This window comes from Apiospora marii (genome assembly GCF_038362585.1).
Source record: "Apiospora marii strain CBS 49790 chromosome Unknown utg000013l_segment0_segment0, whole genome shotgun sequence".
NCBI classification, from domain to species: Eukaryota; Fungi; Ascomycota; class Sordariomycetes; order Amphisphaeriales; family Apiosporaceae; genus Apiospora; species Apiospora marii.
In genome coordinates this window covers 3,074,158-3,090,524 of record NW_027117384.1, presented here as the reverse complement: position 1 = coordinate 3,090,524, position 16,367 = coordinate 3,074,158, and the positions used below count along the sequence as shown (strand labels likewise).

General features: G+C 58.2%; 8 protein-coding genes across 8 annotated transcripts; 4 read left to right on the top strand and 4 right to left on the bottom strand.

Annotated features, from left to right (window-relative positions):
- Positions 1-56: 56 nt before the first annotated feature.
- On the bottom strand, positions 57-2,077 carry PG985_016077 (uncharacterized protein; the record flags this gene model as incomplete). Its single annotated transcript, XM_066835843.1, has 4 exons — positions 57-748; positions 935-1,436; positions 1,520-1,768; positions 2,012-2,077. 4 exons carry the CDS (start codon positions 2,075-2,077, stop codon positions 57-59), a joined length of 1,509 nt encoding a protein of 502 aa, XP_066677046.1.
- Positions 2,078-3,945: 1,868 nt separating this feature from the next.
- On the bottom strand, positions 3,946-5,709 carry PG985_016076 (amino acid permease; the record flags this gene model as incomplete). Its single annotated transcript, XM_066835842.1, has 4 exons — positions 3,946-4,680; positions 4,779-5,179; positions 5,239-5,547; positions 5,607-5,709. 4 exons carry the CDS (start codon positions 5,707-5,709, stop codon positions 3,946-3,948), a joined length of 1,548 nt encoding a protein of 515 aa, XP_066677045.1.
- Positions 5,710-6,814: 1,105 nt separating this feature from the next.
- On the bottom strand, positions 6,815-8,185 carry PG985_016075 (uncharacterized protein; the record flags this gene model as incomplete). The annotated part of the gene is made up of 2 exons (XM_066835841.1): positions 6,815-7,936; positions 8,012-8,185. The coding sequence occupies 2 exons, from the start codon at positions 8,183-8,185 to the stop codon at positions 6,815-6,817; spliced, it is 1,296 nt and encodes a 431-aa protein (XP_066677044.1).
- A 115-nt stretch (positions 8,186-8,300) lies between these two features.
- Positions 8,301-8,594, top strand: PG985_016074 (uncharacterized protein; the record flags this gene model as incomplete). The annotated part of the gene is made up of 1 exon (XM_066835840.1): positions 8,301-8,594. One exon carries the CDS (start codon positions 8,301-8,303, stop codon positions 8,592-8,594), a length of 294 nt encoding a protein of 97 aa, XP_066677043.1.
- A 1,329-nt stretch (positions 8,595-9,923) lies between these two features.
- On the top strand, positions 9,924-11,602 carry PG985_016073 (uncharacterized protein; the record flags this gene model as incomplete). Its single annotated transcript, XM_066835839.1, has 5 exons — positions 9,924-10,093; positions 10,262-10,415; positions 10,525-10,746; positions 10,933-11,169; positions 11,405-11,602. The coding sequence occupies 5 exons, from the start codon at positions 9,924-9,926 to the stop codon at positions 11,600-11,602; spliced, it is 981 nt and encodes a 326-aa protein (XP_066677042.1).
- A 321-nt stretch (positions 11,603-11,923) lies between these two features.
- On the top strand, positions 11,924-12,694 carry PG985_016072 (uncharacterized protein; the record flags this gene model as incomplete). The annotated part of the gene is made up of 1 exon (XM_066835838.1): positions 11,924-12,694. One exon carries the CDS (start codon positions 11,924-11,926, stop codon positions 12,692-12,694), a length of 771 nt encoding a protein of 256 aa, XP_066677041.1.
- A 217-nt stretch (positions 12,695-12,911) lies between these two features.
- Positions 12,912-14,187, bottom strand: PG985_016071 (uncharacterized protein; the record flags this gene model as incomplete). The annotated part of the gene is made up of 2 exons (XM_066835837.1): positions 12,912-13,531; positions 13,911-14,187. The coding sequence occupies 2 exons, from the start codon at positions 14,185-14,187 to the stop codon at positions 12,912-12,914; spliced, it is 897 nt and encodes a 298-aa protein (XP_066677040.1).
- Positions 14,188-14,272: 85 nt separating this feature from the next.
- On the top strand, positions 14,273-16,294 carry PG985_016070 (heterokaryon incompatibility protein; the record flags this gene model as incomplete). Its single annotated transcript, XM_066835836.1, has 1 exon — positions 14,273-16,294. The coding sequence occupies one exon, from the start codon at positions 14,273-14,275 to the stop codon at positions 16,292-16,294; it is 2,022 nt and encodes a 673-aa protein (XP_066677039.1).
- Positions 16,295-16,367: the final 73 nt, after the last annotated feature.

The following is a 16,367-nucleotide window of genomic DNA, read 5'->3' as shown; positions in this document are numbered from 1 at the left end:
TGCCGGAGACAGAAGATGAAGTGTCGCATAGATAATGGAAATACATGCCGCCGTTGTCACCGGTCCGGTGTCCCATGCATCTTCGTGCCCGGGCCAACGCCGCCGGGCTTCCCATCAACCTGGGCGTCCTGGACCCGTCCCAGGCGGAGATCAACAAGACAGTCATGCGGCGCCTCAAGATGATTGAGGACTATCTCGGCTTCAGCGCGCCCGATGACAGCTGCCTGGGAACGGACCCGCCGAACGGTGGCCCGATGGAAGAAGACGAGGTCGAGACGCCCGAGGACCACGCACTGAGCGCGCTGTGGATGGCTGCCGCCTCCTTGGAGAAGATCTCCCCGCCCTCCGTGAGCGGCGGCGTCATCTGGCAGCGGAGCCTGATCAAGCAGCTCTGGCTGCGCTTCCACGAGACGATGCCGCGCCTGCACTTCCTGCCCAGCAAGCAGACCTTCTCGTCGCCGCGGCCGGTCCTGCTGGCGTCGATCCTCTACTGCTCGAGCGCGCGCGGAACGCCCGAGGCGGCGGAGCTGGCGCCGCACTACTTCGCCGTGCTCTGCCACGCCATCGCGCAGCTCAGCATCCCCGGCAGCGAGATCGGCCGGCCCCCGGACCACGCCGACGTCGTCGAGGCCGAGGAGTGGGCCTTCCAGACGGTGCTGGGTATTATTTTGGCGGGCCTGCTGACCGAGGCCTACGTCCGCGAGACGGGCATCTGGATCTCGGTCGCGTACCGGCTGATCCTCGAGCACTGCCCGCCCCACGTCGAAGAGCGCTCGCGCGAGTGGCGCCGTTTATTTAGTGGTTGCCAGATCGTCGACCTCGAGCACGCGTCGCTGCACTTGTCGTGTCCCATCATCCCCATCGAGGCGCCGCTGCCGACGCTGCGCATCTCGCCGCGCGATCAGCTGTACAGGCTCTCGCGCATGATGCATACGGGGCTCGCGCACTTTACGGGGCGCGGCTTGCCGACGATCTGGTCTTGTTTTAATACGAGCGGGGCGCCGCCTGATGCGACGGGGGCCACGTGTGCGTTCAGCGCGGTGGATGCGGCCGTCATACGGGACTGGGCGCGGCAGCTGGACGAGTGGCTCGTCGACTTCAGCAGCAATGGGCCCTCCGGGACGGGCACTGCCGCCCAGCACGACCCGTCGCTGTCCTCGGCTTCGTCGGCCATGTCGGAGCAGGACCGCGCCCTGGTGTTCCGCCAGTACGTGCTGCACCGCCTCGTCGTCCTGTCTATTTACCACCCGGCGCGGGGGTGCAACTTGTACTCGAACAGCATCACGCCGCACGAGCAGTTCGAGCTGCTGCTCTCGGCGCGCGCGACTCTGCGGCTGCACCTCAATGACAAGTCGATCTGGTCGAATTGGGATTTCGTCATGATTACGTGGGCGGCGCTGATCGTGCTGCAGGCCGTCGAGGGCGGGGCGGGGGAGCTGGACGGTACGTTTGCTTTTCCTTTACTCACTTTCTTTTTTACTTCTCTATCGTTTCCCAAGAACCAGGAATAGGTACTGACACGTCTCGACCAGATCTTACCAACATCCGCATCCACCTCGAGATGCTGCGGCAGACCCACGAGCCCCGCCCCAGCCTCCGCGACAAGCTCGTCACGCGCCTCGAGCAGAGCCTCGAGGCGGTCCAGACGCCGAGCCCGACGGCGCTGCGCGATCCTGGCGGTGCGGCCGCCGCTGCCAACGCGGCGACGCTGCAGTCGCCCCTGAGCCCGTCTTTCGACTACTCGTGGCAGATCTTTGATCAGGCTAGTCTGCAGCAGGTGACGTATCCGGCTTGGCCGTTGCCGCCGCAGTTGCAGGGGGCGGCTTTGTGATGAAGGTACGGCTTGAGTTTATGTTGATTGATCTGGATTCTCTCGGTATTCTCATGCACTGTTACTGATTTAGATATCATGGGCGAGCCGGGTCCCCCGCCATCTTCCTCAAATGGCGGGAGGGCATCTTGGCACGGCGAGGCCAAGCAAGGCGATATACATCTGGTGTCAGCCAATTACCAGCAGGTCCTCGCCTCTAGCGTCCTTGTCCGTGCATGGCTTGGGGCTCACTATCTGGTGCAGCATTGCAGGAGTCCCCCATCCTAGCGAGTGCACAGCTTAGCTCTTCTTGATACCGCGGTCATCCTGGCACCCGTGTAGCACCGCTGTTCGCATCCAGCTGAGATGCCATCAGTCATTCTCGGAGACGGGTGCCGCCCGTTTTTGCTCACGTTGAACCCGCCATTTGAGTAACATGTCCTCATCGACACCAATCCATGCTGCAAGGGTGCATGCGCAAGCATCTTCATCGATAAATTCGCCGTCATAAACGTCCGTGGCCACGCAAGATGTCTTATGCTCCTAGGGCATTGTCTTTTTTGGTATCTGCCTGACATGGTCACCCAGTATGTTCGCGTTTGTATGGGGCATAACGCTTGCTCGGTCCCATCTGGCGCGCTGCCGCAGCCCATCCCTCCTAGAGTGGGCAGACGCTCTCGAAAAAGTTTGATGGCACGCTCGCATGTCCTGGACTCGGGCTCCATACCCGGCCCGCTCGAGAATCGGTCACCGCGGCTCAGTCTAGGAAAACTCGGCCAACGGCACAGATCGGTGCGGATTATGGAGTGAGTTCATACGAAGGAGTTTAGATTATGAAGTCTTTAACGCGCTCTGGGGTTCTTTTGGTGAAATGTGAGTGGGGTGATGTTGGACTTGTCGGGTATGTACTCTGAGATGTTTGATATATGATATAGGACTTTTTCAGCCGTAACGACGTCCAAAAAGAACGCCGACGAGGCAAAAGAAATCGTGGAGAGGCTGGGAATCGAACCCAGAACCTTTTCCAAGCAGTTTAATGCTAAGGAAACGTCATACCACTAGACCACATCCCCGATCGATGTTGAGAAGCTGCGTTATGATAGTTCATAATGGTTGGCGCGGTGGTGATGGTGACTTGGTGGGCGACGACAGCTACCTCCACCATCAGTCGCACGGTCCTCCATGTCACGCAAGGCCATAGAGTAGAAGTCTCGAATTGTAGAGATAACTTGCGTGTTATTCGTGGACTGTATAGTGCTATGTTATAAGCTTGGGTGTCGCCCCCTTTCTAATTTTTGTAGCCCGGCAACTTGGAAGAGGGAATCGGACGAACCCGAACCAGTGAAATTGATGTGTACAGCGCCACCGGCAAGTATCAACTCTCAAACTCGGTTCTCATGGTAATGGTTGGCGTTATCCGGGCTCTGCTGGTTGCCAAGGCGGGCGGCTCGGACCGTTTGTATGCGGCGCTCAATCCCGTAAATGGCGTATTGCTAGTGGCTCTCTACAACCGGCCCAGGAATGTGGGCTTGAGAGGGGTCCGGGCAAGCTTGCCGGGACGTGGGATCGACTTGGAATAGCCGGGCTTGTCCGTGCCGGTCAATATTGCCGGGCTTTGGACCGGCGGTTCCAATGTGAACGGAGACGCCGAGGACTAACGAACTCACCACGTGCTCCAAGCAGGCCACCTGGAATCCCGGTGGTAAGGCTTGTTCTGCGTTTAGTATGGATAGGCATCGTGCGGGTCACACGATGTTGAATATGAGAGGAGAGAGTTTGGGCCGAGTTTGCCTTGTAAGGTAGCTTTTGGTGACTTGGGGGACGAAGTGCTTCTTCTATGTGGACGACGAATGGCCAAGATGCATAAAACATGAAGTATATGCAAGGGAGACTGGGTATAACTGATCATCACTTGGCGGTTCGGAGCTACGGTAAGATCACGGCGGAAGAAGCAGGTGCAATCCAACATCATGTCGGGTGCTTCGAGTACTTCGAGATCAATGTAGTGCTGACCAACATGTTTGGTATCAACGATGCTCTATGATGGAGTTGGAACAGCATTGTAGATACATTGGAGACCGGGCTTAAATGCATACACATCTTGCAAACACACATCCTTCCGGTAGCCCCGTCGCTCAATGCTCCTTATGCGTCGAAATCTTCCGCTTGTAATCCCCCCTCGCCACAAACCACCAAACCAAAATAAGGAACGGCAGCGCCCCAACGACGACACAAGTATAATTCATGCTCTCCGCCGCGACGGGCATGGAGTAAGGAAAACTAAAAAACACGATCGCGAACAGCAGCCACCCCACGGTAACCCCGTTCACCACCCACCCCCAAGGGCCGCCCATGTGGAAGTGGCCCCGGTGCATGTGCCGGCGGCCCGTCAGCATGTTGGTCCCGATGGGGATTAGGTAGGCGACGTTGTTGATGGTGACGGCGGCGCCCAGCATGCTGTTGAAGGCCGTGGTGCTGCCCAGATACAGACAGCCGAGGGCGGCGACGCAGGCGGCGACGGCGAGCTGGGCGTTGAGGGGCACGCCGAAGCGCGGGGACACCTTGGCGACGAAGCGGGAGAAGGGGACGGCGTCGTCGCGGGAGAAGGCCCAGAGGACGCGGCTCGTGGATAGCTGCGACGAGACGACGCAGGGGCCCAGGGCGACGAAGAGGATGAAGGTCAAGCCGAAGGCGCCGCCGCTGGATCGGGTCACTTGCCGGAACAGCTCGGCTAGTGGTAGGCCTGTTGATGTCGAGGCCAGGGCGGCGTAGTCTTGGACGCTGAACATGAGGGCGATGAGGTAGGTCAGGCCCGTGCCGAAGGCGATGGTCAGGGTGATGGCGATGGCGAGGGGCGCGTTGCGGGAGGGCTGTTGAAGGGTGTGAGCGATCTGTCAATATGCGCCAACTCCTCATTTGATACCAGTCGATAGGGAGTCAAGCAAGATAACTGGTGGGGCATTCTTACATTAGGCATTTCCTCAGTAATGTGCGTGACCCCGTCCAGACCCCCCAAACTGTAGAGCGGATTGACGAGCCCCGTGATGAAGCAGATGACCTGGTTCTCCCAGCCCGTGTTGTTGACCCAGGTCTTGAAGACGAACTCGGGGCTCTGGTGGGTGGGCGCGCAGGCGACGACGGTGACCAAGACGGCCAGCCAGCCGAGCTGCAGGTAGAAGAGCGAGAACCGGTTCAGGGCCGGGATGATGCGGTTGCCGAACATGACGACGCCCGCCGTCGCCAGATTGAGGCCCTGGTAGATGATGAAGGTCTGCCACGTCTGCAGCTCCAGGTCCGCGTGGTACAGGGCGATGAGCGCCGCCAGGGTCTGCGCGTAGATCAGGTTCGTCGAGGCCGTCGTAAAGATCCCTGGGGGTTATGAGTTTCAGTCGCACTACCCTCGTCGGGCCATTAGGGTCGTCACTTACAGCCGAAGCAGGTGAACCAGCCGGTGACGAAACTGAGAAAGGCCATCATCTTCTTGGGCGCGACGGCGGCGATCCAGTGGTACATGCCGCCCTCGGTCGGGTAGCTCGAGACGAACTCGCCTAAGGAGGCGCCCAGGAAGGACTGCAGGAACGTGACCAGGATGAAGCCGTAGATGATGGCGCCTGGGCCGCCGGCATTGATCTCGGTCACGATCCCCAAGCCCAAGCCGGTCCAGGAAATGGTGGTCGTGGACGCGAGGCCGATGAGGGATAGGATCGTGAAGTGGCGCTTCAGCTCCTGTGTGTGGCCTGCGGTTCCACGTAAGCTTGCGACATCGTCTACGATGTAAAGGGGCGGCTTGGCATACCCATCTGCGCCAAGCGCAACTCGTCGGCGTTCATGTTTTGCTTCTCGACCGAGGCGGTCGTGTCGACGACACCGCCGGTCTTGCTCGCGGCGCTGTCAGGCATGGTTGCGACTTGCTCACACTATTCAATGCCCCAAACAGTAGCGGAACCTCCAAGGAAGAAAAAACTAATAAAAAGGCTTCACCGAGATATATCCCCAAAATGGAATCGAATTGAACCCGACGTTGATAAAAGAGGACTTCCAACCCCCTGCCAAATCCTAGGAAACGGCATATTCGCAGCATCAGGCGACTTTCATATGTGTTGCATTCTCATTATCTCGGCTACTGCCTACTGTCTCGTATTATCAGTCGGTCGCTGTCAATCAGTCCCCGCCCCCTCGCTGATAGCGATGTGCCGCATCCCCAAATCCCCTAGCGCAGCGGAGTTGCAGGGGCCAGCAGCCAGGTACGTCCGCCACCAGCTTCCGGTCTGGGCAAGCTGCAGCGTGGATTTTCCCGGTCCTGGCACTCGCTGCAGGCACGTCAGGTAACAAACATGCGACAAGTTTCTTTGCTGCAAAAACCTATTCCTCGGCGTTTGAGTGGATTGTACTCAATACCTATGGAGTTTGAACACCCAGATTGCTTTACCCCAGACTCTGTTGTCTGGTATGCATCCTGCACTGACAGCAAAGCTTGGAGCAGTGTCGGTTTGGAGAAATCGAGACCCTGGAAACTGGGGGAAGGACCCAACTTTGGGCGATCGGGGAACAGGCCGATTTGGGGCTTGCAGCTGCTATCATCGGCCCACTGTCCGGGTTTGACCGGGCTCTGTGCACTGGAAACTTTCAGCTACTGTCGCAGCTGCATGACAAGCTTCATGCTCTCGGGAAGCCTAAACCTAGTGATCGACAAAAGAAAATATGCTTCGAGATGGGAATACAGGAATACAGATCACGATTTGCTTCCAACTCGACCCTTCAGGAATTCAGGAGGGCAAAAAGAAATTTCTTGCACTAGCCGCGAATCGAACGCGGGGCCCATCGATGGCAACGATGGATTTTACCACTAAACCACTAGTGCCTAGACTTCATACTGCTTGTCCGGGGATAATTAATATTGTGTTTTTGAAATATATGACAATGGACACATGTTTCATTTTATATGACCACAATTCCGCTATCTTGACCAAGGCAATAGCTACGCCCAGAAGTCTCAACTTGATTTCATTCCCGCACACGCACCAACTTCCACTGAATCGACTCGATCCTGTCGAGGTCGTCGCTGTGTACGCTGCCGCTGTCAATCCGGATATCCGTGCGCCGGACCACGCCGCCCTGCCGCTTGCTCCAAGCCGCCGCGACCCGGGGCTCCATCTCGATAGCAAAGGGCACCTCGTCCGAGTCCTCCAGCCGCTCCTCCGCACTAAGCGCGCCACCTCCTCTCCCTCCCATCATGCTACCACCACCCACGCCGCCGACCGGGCTAGTGACCCTGGACGCCCCGAAGGGCTTGTCCTGCGCCGAGGCGGCCCGGTCGTAGTACCCCTTGCTCGGGCGGTAGGTCGTGACCTCGCCAAACGACGACGTCGTGGCCGTCCGGCGGCTCGACTTGGTCTTGATGATGCTGAGGGGCAGGTGCAGCCCGTCGACCACGACGCCCAGATACCGCTCGAAGACGGGCTTGCAGAAGGGCGTGCAGGCGGCGACGATGCCCAGGAGCTGCTCGAGCGCGGTCCAGATGCAAATATAAACGGCCTTGGCGCCGAAGTCCGTGGCGAGCAGCTCGGCGGGCGGCAGGAACGCGGCCTCGGCCAGGCTGCGGACCTCGAGGTTCTTGAGCAGGGAGCAGGCGCCCGCGAAGAGGCCGAGGGACATGAGCAGGCCCAGCACGACGCGCTCGCGGAGGGGCCGCTTGAGGCTCCAGAGGAAGCTCAGCGGCGCCAGCGACAGCAGGACGTCGGTCAGGATGCTGGCGACGGCGCCCAGGATCGAGGCGACGGTGATGGCCATGGGCGGCAGGCACTGCGGGTCGGGCCCCGCGTGCTCGAAGTCGCCCCAGGCGGCGGGCAGGGGCCGGCATTGGAGCAGGATGAAGAAGAGGTTGCCGAAGCCGTAGACGCACATCAGGCCGATGTTGAACCAGACGAAGATGCGGAACCAGAGGTCGCTCTTGATCTGCAGCAGGGTGAGGCCGATGGAGGACTTGATGAAGGCCATGGACAGGCCCCAGATGGGGATCGCGAGGAAGCCGTATTTGGTCTGGTCTACAAAGGCCTGGTGGCTCTTGAGGCCGGGCGTGCCTTGCATCGTGGCGACGAGCAGGCCCCAGTCGGCTAGAGTCAGAGCCTAGTAACGAAGGGCCTAGGTCAGCTGCCGTCTACCATCGAGGAGTCACGGTTTATGGGGTCGACCGGCACTTACGAATCCCAACGTGATGCAGACCTCGGCCCACAGGCTTGTGCGGGTCCTGTACCTGGCCATTCTCACGCCGTAAGTCAGGGCCGAGAGAACGATCAAGGGGATGGTGACGCCGTAGAAGACATGTTCCGAGTGGATGGCATGCTCAGTAATCAAGACTGGGGCGTTTGGGTCCATGGTGGCTGCTGCTGCTGCTGCTGGAGAAGGATACTTGGTCTACAAAGTATGGTTCATCTGGCCTGGGACATTCATCTACAATTCTCTTGTGGCTGCATCTCGGGGTGGGACTTGAATGCCCTCATATAGAATCACGACCTCTTGGAGCTTCGTAGACCGGTTCTCCTTCAAAGATGACTCGTCCGGTCATACAAGAAACGAGCCAAGCTATCTGTCATCATGTTGTTTCCGGGACGCCATTCCGTGGAAGCACAACCGCCCCGTCCCAAACCAGAAGCCAGCTACCCAGACCGAGAAGTTCATGCCTTTCGTGCGGCAGCCCGAACGAAAGCTGACAGATGGCAACCGCGAGGGCGAGGGCAAGAGAGAGCCACGCGCCGCCAAGGGTATGCAACTTTACCCCGTCTAGTGGCAGGCCGTCCAGAACGCCGCCAAATCTCCACCCCACGGCGGAATAACAGAAAGACAACCGTCAGGGACGCGCTTAGCAAGCAATCAATAATGTCATGTTACCTAATGGGGGGCCAAGCCGATCGATCCCCAGATTGTGTAGCATCCCATCGTGGCGACGAAACGAAACAGCTGCAGAAATAGGCTAAAGCTGTTGCGACACCCGCTTCCGACGACATGTAAACGGTCTGAACTCAGTGCCGGCAGGATCGGTTCCTATTGGGCGGTGCGTCGCACTACGTCCCCTGCGATGCGACGAAAGAAGCTTAACGCAAAGGCAAACCAGGGATGGTCAGGTACCGGCGCCAGGGGTTCCATCCGAACCCGCACGCTCCGTGCATGGCAGGGTCGCACAGTCACCGGCTGCCTGCATATAGTCCGAGGAGGCCCGACAAATTGAACTAAGATGATTTCTGCACATTTGAACCGGTGTCTTGGAAACGGCTCTCTGCTTCTTCGACTGTCGCATCTTTTCTGCTTCGATTTGCGATATCGTGATTGATCTTCCCAATCTCGAGTCGAAGAGATGATCGATCTTCAGTGTATTAAGGGATGGAGATTGGACGGAAGGGATGAGATGCAACAGCTACCGAGCCCCTTATGACAACGGCTATAGTTCTAGAAGCCAATCGCGGCCAAAGTCGACCGGGCTGTGGGACAGGACAACACGCGAAGCCGGTGCCCCCTTGCAACCCCCCACCTCTCCGCCCATTTGTAATAATTGCTATTTTCGGGTGTTTGCATAGGCATGCGCCACATCCACAAGCCGACGCAGCAGAGACACAACGTGCACACCGGAGACTGACGGTAGCTGAGGTCGCGTTATAGCATCGTGGGGTATAATAGACGACAGCACTGGGCAGTCCATCTCACTACTGTGCTTACGCCCTTGACCGACTGCCGTGGGCTTCGGCTTCTATGCAAGCCGAGACGCCAACGTGATCACAAGCCCTAAGGAGATTTTAGACACATGTGGTCTGACTGACTGATGAATGCCCTTGCAATTCTGTGCGTACACACTCTTAATCATCCGAGTGGCCGGCTCCTCGCTGGGCCACCTCCGCCGACGGCGTATAACTTGACATATCACTCGACCAAATCTATTTCTCCTCCTGCACGCCACGCAAGCCCATATCCAAAACATACCTTTGCCTTCTTGTCCATTGGAAAGCCCTTTTGACGCCGTGTCTTGCCTACTTTCCTCCTCTCCGTCATCGTCATCAAATCAATTCCACAACACCGACGCATAAGCGTGTACCTACATCTACCGAAACACAACATCTGTCCAATGGCGCGCCACGCATTCGGCTTCTGCGCCTTGGCGCTGCTGCTGGCGACCGTCTGGCTTCCGAGCCCGACTCTGGCAGTCGCGACGCCGCCATCCTCCAGCGACGCTGACGCGGCGGCAGTAGTAGGCATCGACAGCACCTGCACCAAGCCGTACGTCCGTAAGGAATGGTAAGTGATGATCACCGACCGTCTTCTTCTTCTTTCGTTCCTTCGTCCTACTCGAGCTGTCACCGTCTCAGATCGATTGCCGGCCAAGAGATATGATGTGATCCCCTTCATGCTGACCTATCCGTCGTTCCCCCATCCCCATGGGGGAACGAACCGAAACGAATCTAGGCGACGATTGACGATTGATGAACGCAAGTCGTACATCGGCGCCGTCAAGTGCATGATGGCCAAGCCGGGCGTCGCGCCCATGGAGGCCGTGACCAATAGGTTCGAGGACTTCCTCGCCACCCACATTGTCCAGGCCATGGAGTCTCACTTTGTCGTAAGTTTACCGCCCTCTTCTGGTGATGGGATGATGAGAGACAACACCATACACTTACTACCACTACGTTGGCTAACCTACTTGGGTCTGTCCCCTTTACCCAAAACAGGGCATCTTCTACCCATACCACCGCTTCCTGCTCGCGAGGTATGAGGAGGAGCTTTGGGAATGCGGATGGAGCCGCGACCTAGGCCAGCCTTTCTGGGACTGGACTCTGGATACCGAGCATGACGAAGACCTCATCAACTCGCCCGTCTTCGACGTGGAGACTGGGTTTGGTGGGAATGGGGGCTGGGTCGGTGGAAACTTCACTAATCCCGCCCCTGGCATGGTGAGTACTTACTCTCTTACTCAGTCATACTGCTTACAGTTCTTGGCTTGAAACAACTTCCCCTTCACGCTCCTCACGCTCCCCCGCCACTCCCCCCCCCCTCCGCTGTCTTTCCCCTTCTCTATACCATCTTCCCTATCTCGCCCAACACCACCAACTAACCCAGTCCCCACCTCCCCCACCCAGATCGTCCAACCCCCCCAAGACGTCCCCGACCGCACCGGCGGCGGCTGCCTCCAATCCGGCCCCTTCGCGGACCTGTCCCACTTCCTCGGCCCGCAGAACAACACAGACAAGAAAGGCAGCAACTGCGTGCGCCGTGACCTCGCCCCCGTCTCCCTGCGCACCATGTCCGGCCCGGACCGCGTCGCCGAGGCCATGGACCTGCCCGACTACGGCCACTGGGAGCGCACGACCGACGGGGTCTCGCTGCACCCCGGTGGGCACTGGGGTCCGGGGGACTGTACGGGACCATGACGGATTTGTTTGCGTCGCCGGGGGATCCGGTGTTTTGGCTGCATCATTCGAATTTGGATAGGGCTTGGTAAGGAATTAATTCTCTCCTTTCACGAGGCTCTCTCTCTCTCTCTCCCAATCCATCGCCTTCGTGTTTCAGGCATTTTCAAGACTGACTGCCCCTAACAGGTGGTCGTGGCAGACCCGGGACGGCGCCCGCGTCTACGACATCTCGGGCCCGCTGGTCTTCTTCGACTACGAGAACAAGGCCGGCGGCAACGTGACGCTCGACTCGACGGTCTGGAACGGGCTAGGCGACTACCGGAGGGAGACGACGGTCGAGAAGCTCATGCACATCCAGAGGGGTGAGCTTTGCTACACCTTTGACGAGTTGTATTAGTATAGCAGTAAAAGTTCTTTTCAGTGGAGACTTGCTTGGTGCTCTTTTCTTCTTCGAGTAATGGCAGAGGCCAACATGCAGCCGTACGGCACAGCAGATTGCATTCTAGATAATAGGTGGCCGGCAGGGCAGGTGGGGAAAGTTGGCGCTAACTTCTCACCCCTTTATGCCGAGACTTCTGGCTTAACAGGGGCAGTGAGGGGTCTTTAATACTTTCATTCAAATAATAATCTAACAACACGTGTATTTGTTGTCATATAATATCTGGTTTCACTATCTGACGTTGGTTCATACCACGTGCTCAACAGCGTATTGACCAACATGTCTTGCACCTCTCCCATGCCTACCATCCTCCTACTCCAGGGCTCGTTCCAGCTTCCCGAGGTCTACCATAAGCTCCAAGGCGCGTTGGAAGCGGCTGGGTTTCCTGTGGTTCAGCCCCACCTGCCCAGCCTGTGCGGCCAAGACGAGCCGGATTTCGCGTCCAAGAACCTGAGTACCGACGCCGGTAAAGTCCAATCGGTCCTAAGGCCTCTAGTCGAGGAAGAATCCCTCAGCGTTCTGGTCCTGCTGCACTCGTACGGCGGCCTCGTCGGCATCGAAGCCATACCCGAAGAGCTCAGCCGCCAGCACCGGAAGACCCGCGGACTGGCAGGCGGCGTCATCCACCTCTTCTTCTTCACCGCCTTCGTCCTGGCCGAGGGGCAGTCCGTGCTCAGCGCCTTCGGCGAATCGCCCAACAACGACCTCAAGCCGAACGGCCGGTTCTGCATCAAAGACCCGGGACCGAAAATGTACAGCGACCTGCCCGTGGAGGAGGCGGACTACTGGGCCGCTAGGGTCGTCGACCAGGCCCACGGCGTGGAGGAGACGACGCTCACGCGGGCGGCGTACCGCTACATAGCGTCTACCTACGTCGTCTGCGAGAAGGATCAGGCCGTGCCGCCGCAAGTGCAGGAGATGTTTGGGTCGAACGCGGGGGCTACGTTGTTGCGGCTGGACTCGGCACACTCGCCAATGCTTAGCAAGACGGACGAGTTGGTGGGGTTGGTTAGTGAGGTTGCGTGTCAAGCCATGGTACAGTCTACATGAGAAACCTGGTTGAAGTTCAACTGTTAGGTTGAAAAGCGTCGGAACGAGCCCCTTGCGGGACCAATCAGGCTCTGATTGGTCATTGCAATTTTGACTTTCGTGAATGTCGTGGTGCTGTCATGATATAAAGTAGCAAGACAACAGTTTGGCGCCTTATCGTGTGTTCAACCCAAATAAATAATACAAGGAGGCACCATATTGTTTTATAAATGCTGTTTCACAACCGGATTCTCCCTTGGTCTGCCTCGTCTGCTTGATCTGTGTCAACAGACTCCAAAGCATGTCCCTGTCCACGAAACACCACCCTCATAGCCTCTACGCCGGAGCCCCCCAACGTCTTGCTCGAGACGTACCTATGACCCCAAAGCACTGCTAACGCGTACAACGCGGCCGAAGTAAGGCACAGCGTAATGATAACGATGCTGATGCCCATCAGAAACACATAATGGGCACGGGAGATGGGGTGCTCGTGGGTATAGTAGGACAGCGGGTTGACAGGGAAGAACCCCAGACCCGCGAACAGCCCTCCAAGGCATAGTAGCGCCGGACTGGTATAGAACAGGAACCGCGCTCCCGACTTGATTCTCGCCTCGCGATCGTGTGTCTGAAAACTGAGTATGGCACCTACAGTGCAGAAGAACCACCAAAACCCGGAGAAGAAGAACAGGGCGACACCGAAAAAGTGACGCAAAGTCATCTCATATCCTGCAATATGATCAACGATATATTGATCCAGAGAGATGAGCTCGTTTGCGAAGCATTGGAGCGAGATCAACACCACTCCGCCTGCTCGCGGGAAGCGATTGCTGATGCGTGGCAGCTCCAGTATAAACGGGCCTATGGATATGATCCTAAAACCATAGTTGATTAGAAACTCTTCTTGTACTGTTGCATTGTGAGATGGAAAGCCAACCATAGTCTGCAAAGCCGAAGTACACGGAGGACTGCCGTCCCTAGTCCTAGCGGGTTTGACACAAACGTTGGATCCTCTGGGAGCCCGTAAACCGGCCCCCCTAAAAATGCGAGGAGCTCTACTGAGGACATCAGTATCAGGCTGATGCCTGCAAGTATACCAGCCCTGCAAGATAACAACAGATGTCAGTCACCCGATGCCCAAAAGTCTCCACAGATTGGATCAATTACCATTGCGCGTATATTGCTGGGGAGCTGGTTAGCTGGTGCATTTACTGAACCTGAAGATAGGTATGTAGCTTACTGACGTTTCGCAGACTAATGTCACTTCTCATGTTCCTCAGGTTGACATAACCATTCAGCGCAGCGAGAAGCTCCATTCGGAACATGATTTGAGCTGTCTTCCTGCTGGGAAACAAGATTGTGGGAATGAGAAGGTAATAAGCAAGTAGACCATCACGCGAATGCGGATGACGTTGGACGGTGTGGCTCAAAGTCTCGGCATGGCCGATCCTCAGCCCTACTGGACGAAACCACCCAAATCTCACGTCATACAGAGGACGCAACGATTCGATGGCCATGTTGCCGCAACACTACCTGACAGGCCGTTGTGGCGGGCGGCCTCTGGCAAGGAAACCAAGTAACATACAGCAAACTTTAATCACAATGTATAGTCCCTTGGGCAAGAACGGGATACGACTGCTGTTCATCAAACCGGCGGTGCACGACGAGCAGATTGAATGCGCACTGACCACGGTGGACGACATCGACGACGCCCCGGACTTCGAGGCCATCTCGTACCTGTGGGGCCAGGACCTGTCTCCCAGCCCCATCCTCTGCAACGGGGCGGAGAAGACCGTGACGCGAAACCTCGAGGAGGCACTCAGGGGCCTGCGCCCGCCACCGAATTGGGACTCGGTCCCGACCTGGCCCCCGTCGCACCCCCTCCATTCCGGGCGGCACGTCTGGCGCGGCATCGCACGGAACCGATACGAGCAGCAGGAAAACACGACATCGCTGCAGACGTCGGTCTGGATCGACGCCCTCTGCATCAACCAAGACGACCCCAAGGAGCGAGCTCAGCAGGTCAAAATGATGGGCCAGATCTACCGGCGAGCCAGCACCGTGAAGATCTGGCTGGGCAACGAGGCCCACCGACCGAAGGGGCCGATCCCAATCCCCACCGCCACCCCACTGGCCCACCACCACCTCTCCCAGTACGGCGACATGCCCGTCGTCCTGTCCTTCCTCGCCCAGGCCCTGCGGAACCCCCAGGATGAGGAAAACAGCCTCATCGGGCTGCGGCCGACCGAGGACCGCCACTACCGCAACCACGTCCACGGTCTCCTGCACCCGTTCTCGAGCGAATGGGACATCCTCCGCGACTTCTTCGCGAACCCGTACTTCCAGCGCGTCTGGATCGTGCAGGAAGTCGTCGTCGCGCGCCGCGCCGTGGCCATCTTGGGCGACTGGCACCTGGACTGGGCCGCCCTGGGCCAGGCGGCCTCCTGGTTCGCGCGCAACGGGTACGCGCTGCCACGGGTCTCGCGGCTCGAGCCGCCAAGACAGCGGGGAAACAAGGACATGGTCCCTGTGGGCGAGGCGGCCGCGCTGTGGGACGCGCATAATATGGACGGGAAGCGGATGCCCTTGCTTGACCTGCTCAAGGATTTTCGCCTGCGGAAGGCGGGACAGGATGTCGACCGGCTCTATGCCACGTTGGGCATCGCCGAGGAGACCGCGGACTTGGGCCTGGACCTGGACATCGGCGGCGGCCGAGGGCGCCTGCATAGCCTGCTGGAGCCGGACTATGAGAAGCCTCTGATGGACGTCTATCGCGACGCGACCCGGTACCTGATGGTGACACATGGGTCTTTGCGGGTTCTATGCCATGTAGATAATGGACAGACCAAGACGCCCAACTGGCCATCCTGGGTCCCGGATTGGCGGCAGGCCAAGACGTCGTCCGAGATATGGGACGCGGAGGGCCTGGAGGGCCTGGCAGCCGACGGACACGGATCCGTATCATTCGGCGCCGCGTCGCATGAGAACAGGTTGTCATTGAGAGGAAGAAATGTCGACCGCATACGGACCTACAGCGTGAAGCTGGAGAGCTATGGCATAGGGCACGTGACCTACATGCAAGAGAGGGACTTTGTCCAGGCGGCATGGAAGATGACGAGGCGCAATGCACAAGAGCAGGGCGAAGAAGAACCCAGAAAGCCAACGGATATGCTCGTCACTTTCGTGAAAACGTTGACCGCCGGCGTCGTGCGTGGCCGGGCTGACGATGCTACACAAGCCGACGCGACACCAAAGGCTTCTATGGCGGACGCCCTCAGTTGGCTTTCCAAGCACTTCGATGACGAGGACCTGACTACTAATGATCAGCCCGCATGGGCCAAGAAGGGGGACGCCGGGCGGTTCCACGAGGCCTTCGTCCGCGTCTGTACGGACCGGAGGTTCTGCGTCACCAACGAGGGCCGGATAGGCATTGGGCCCGAAGGCATGGCCGAGGGAGACCGCGTCGTGGTATTCTTCGGTAGCCGGGTGCCCTTCCTCGTGCGAGAGGTCGGCCCGCGATACCGGCTCGTGGGGGAGTGTTACGTGGCTGGGTTGATGGAGGGGCAAGCCATGACCGATGGTGAAGACTTGGACGAGGTCAGCACTGAGTTTGAAATAGAGTGACGATTTCACCAGAGTAGGACAGAGTAGGAGGTAATAACATCAGGGGCTAATGGTCTTGTTGTGTGAGGTGAGT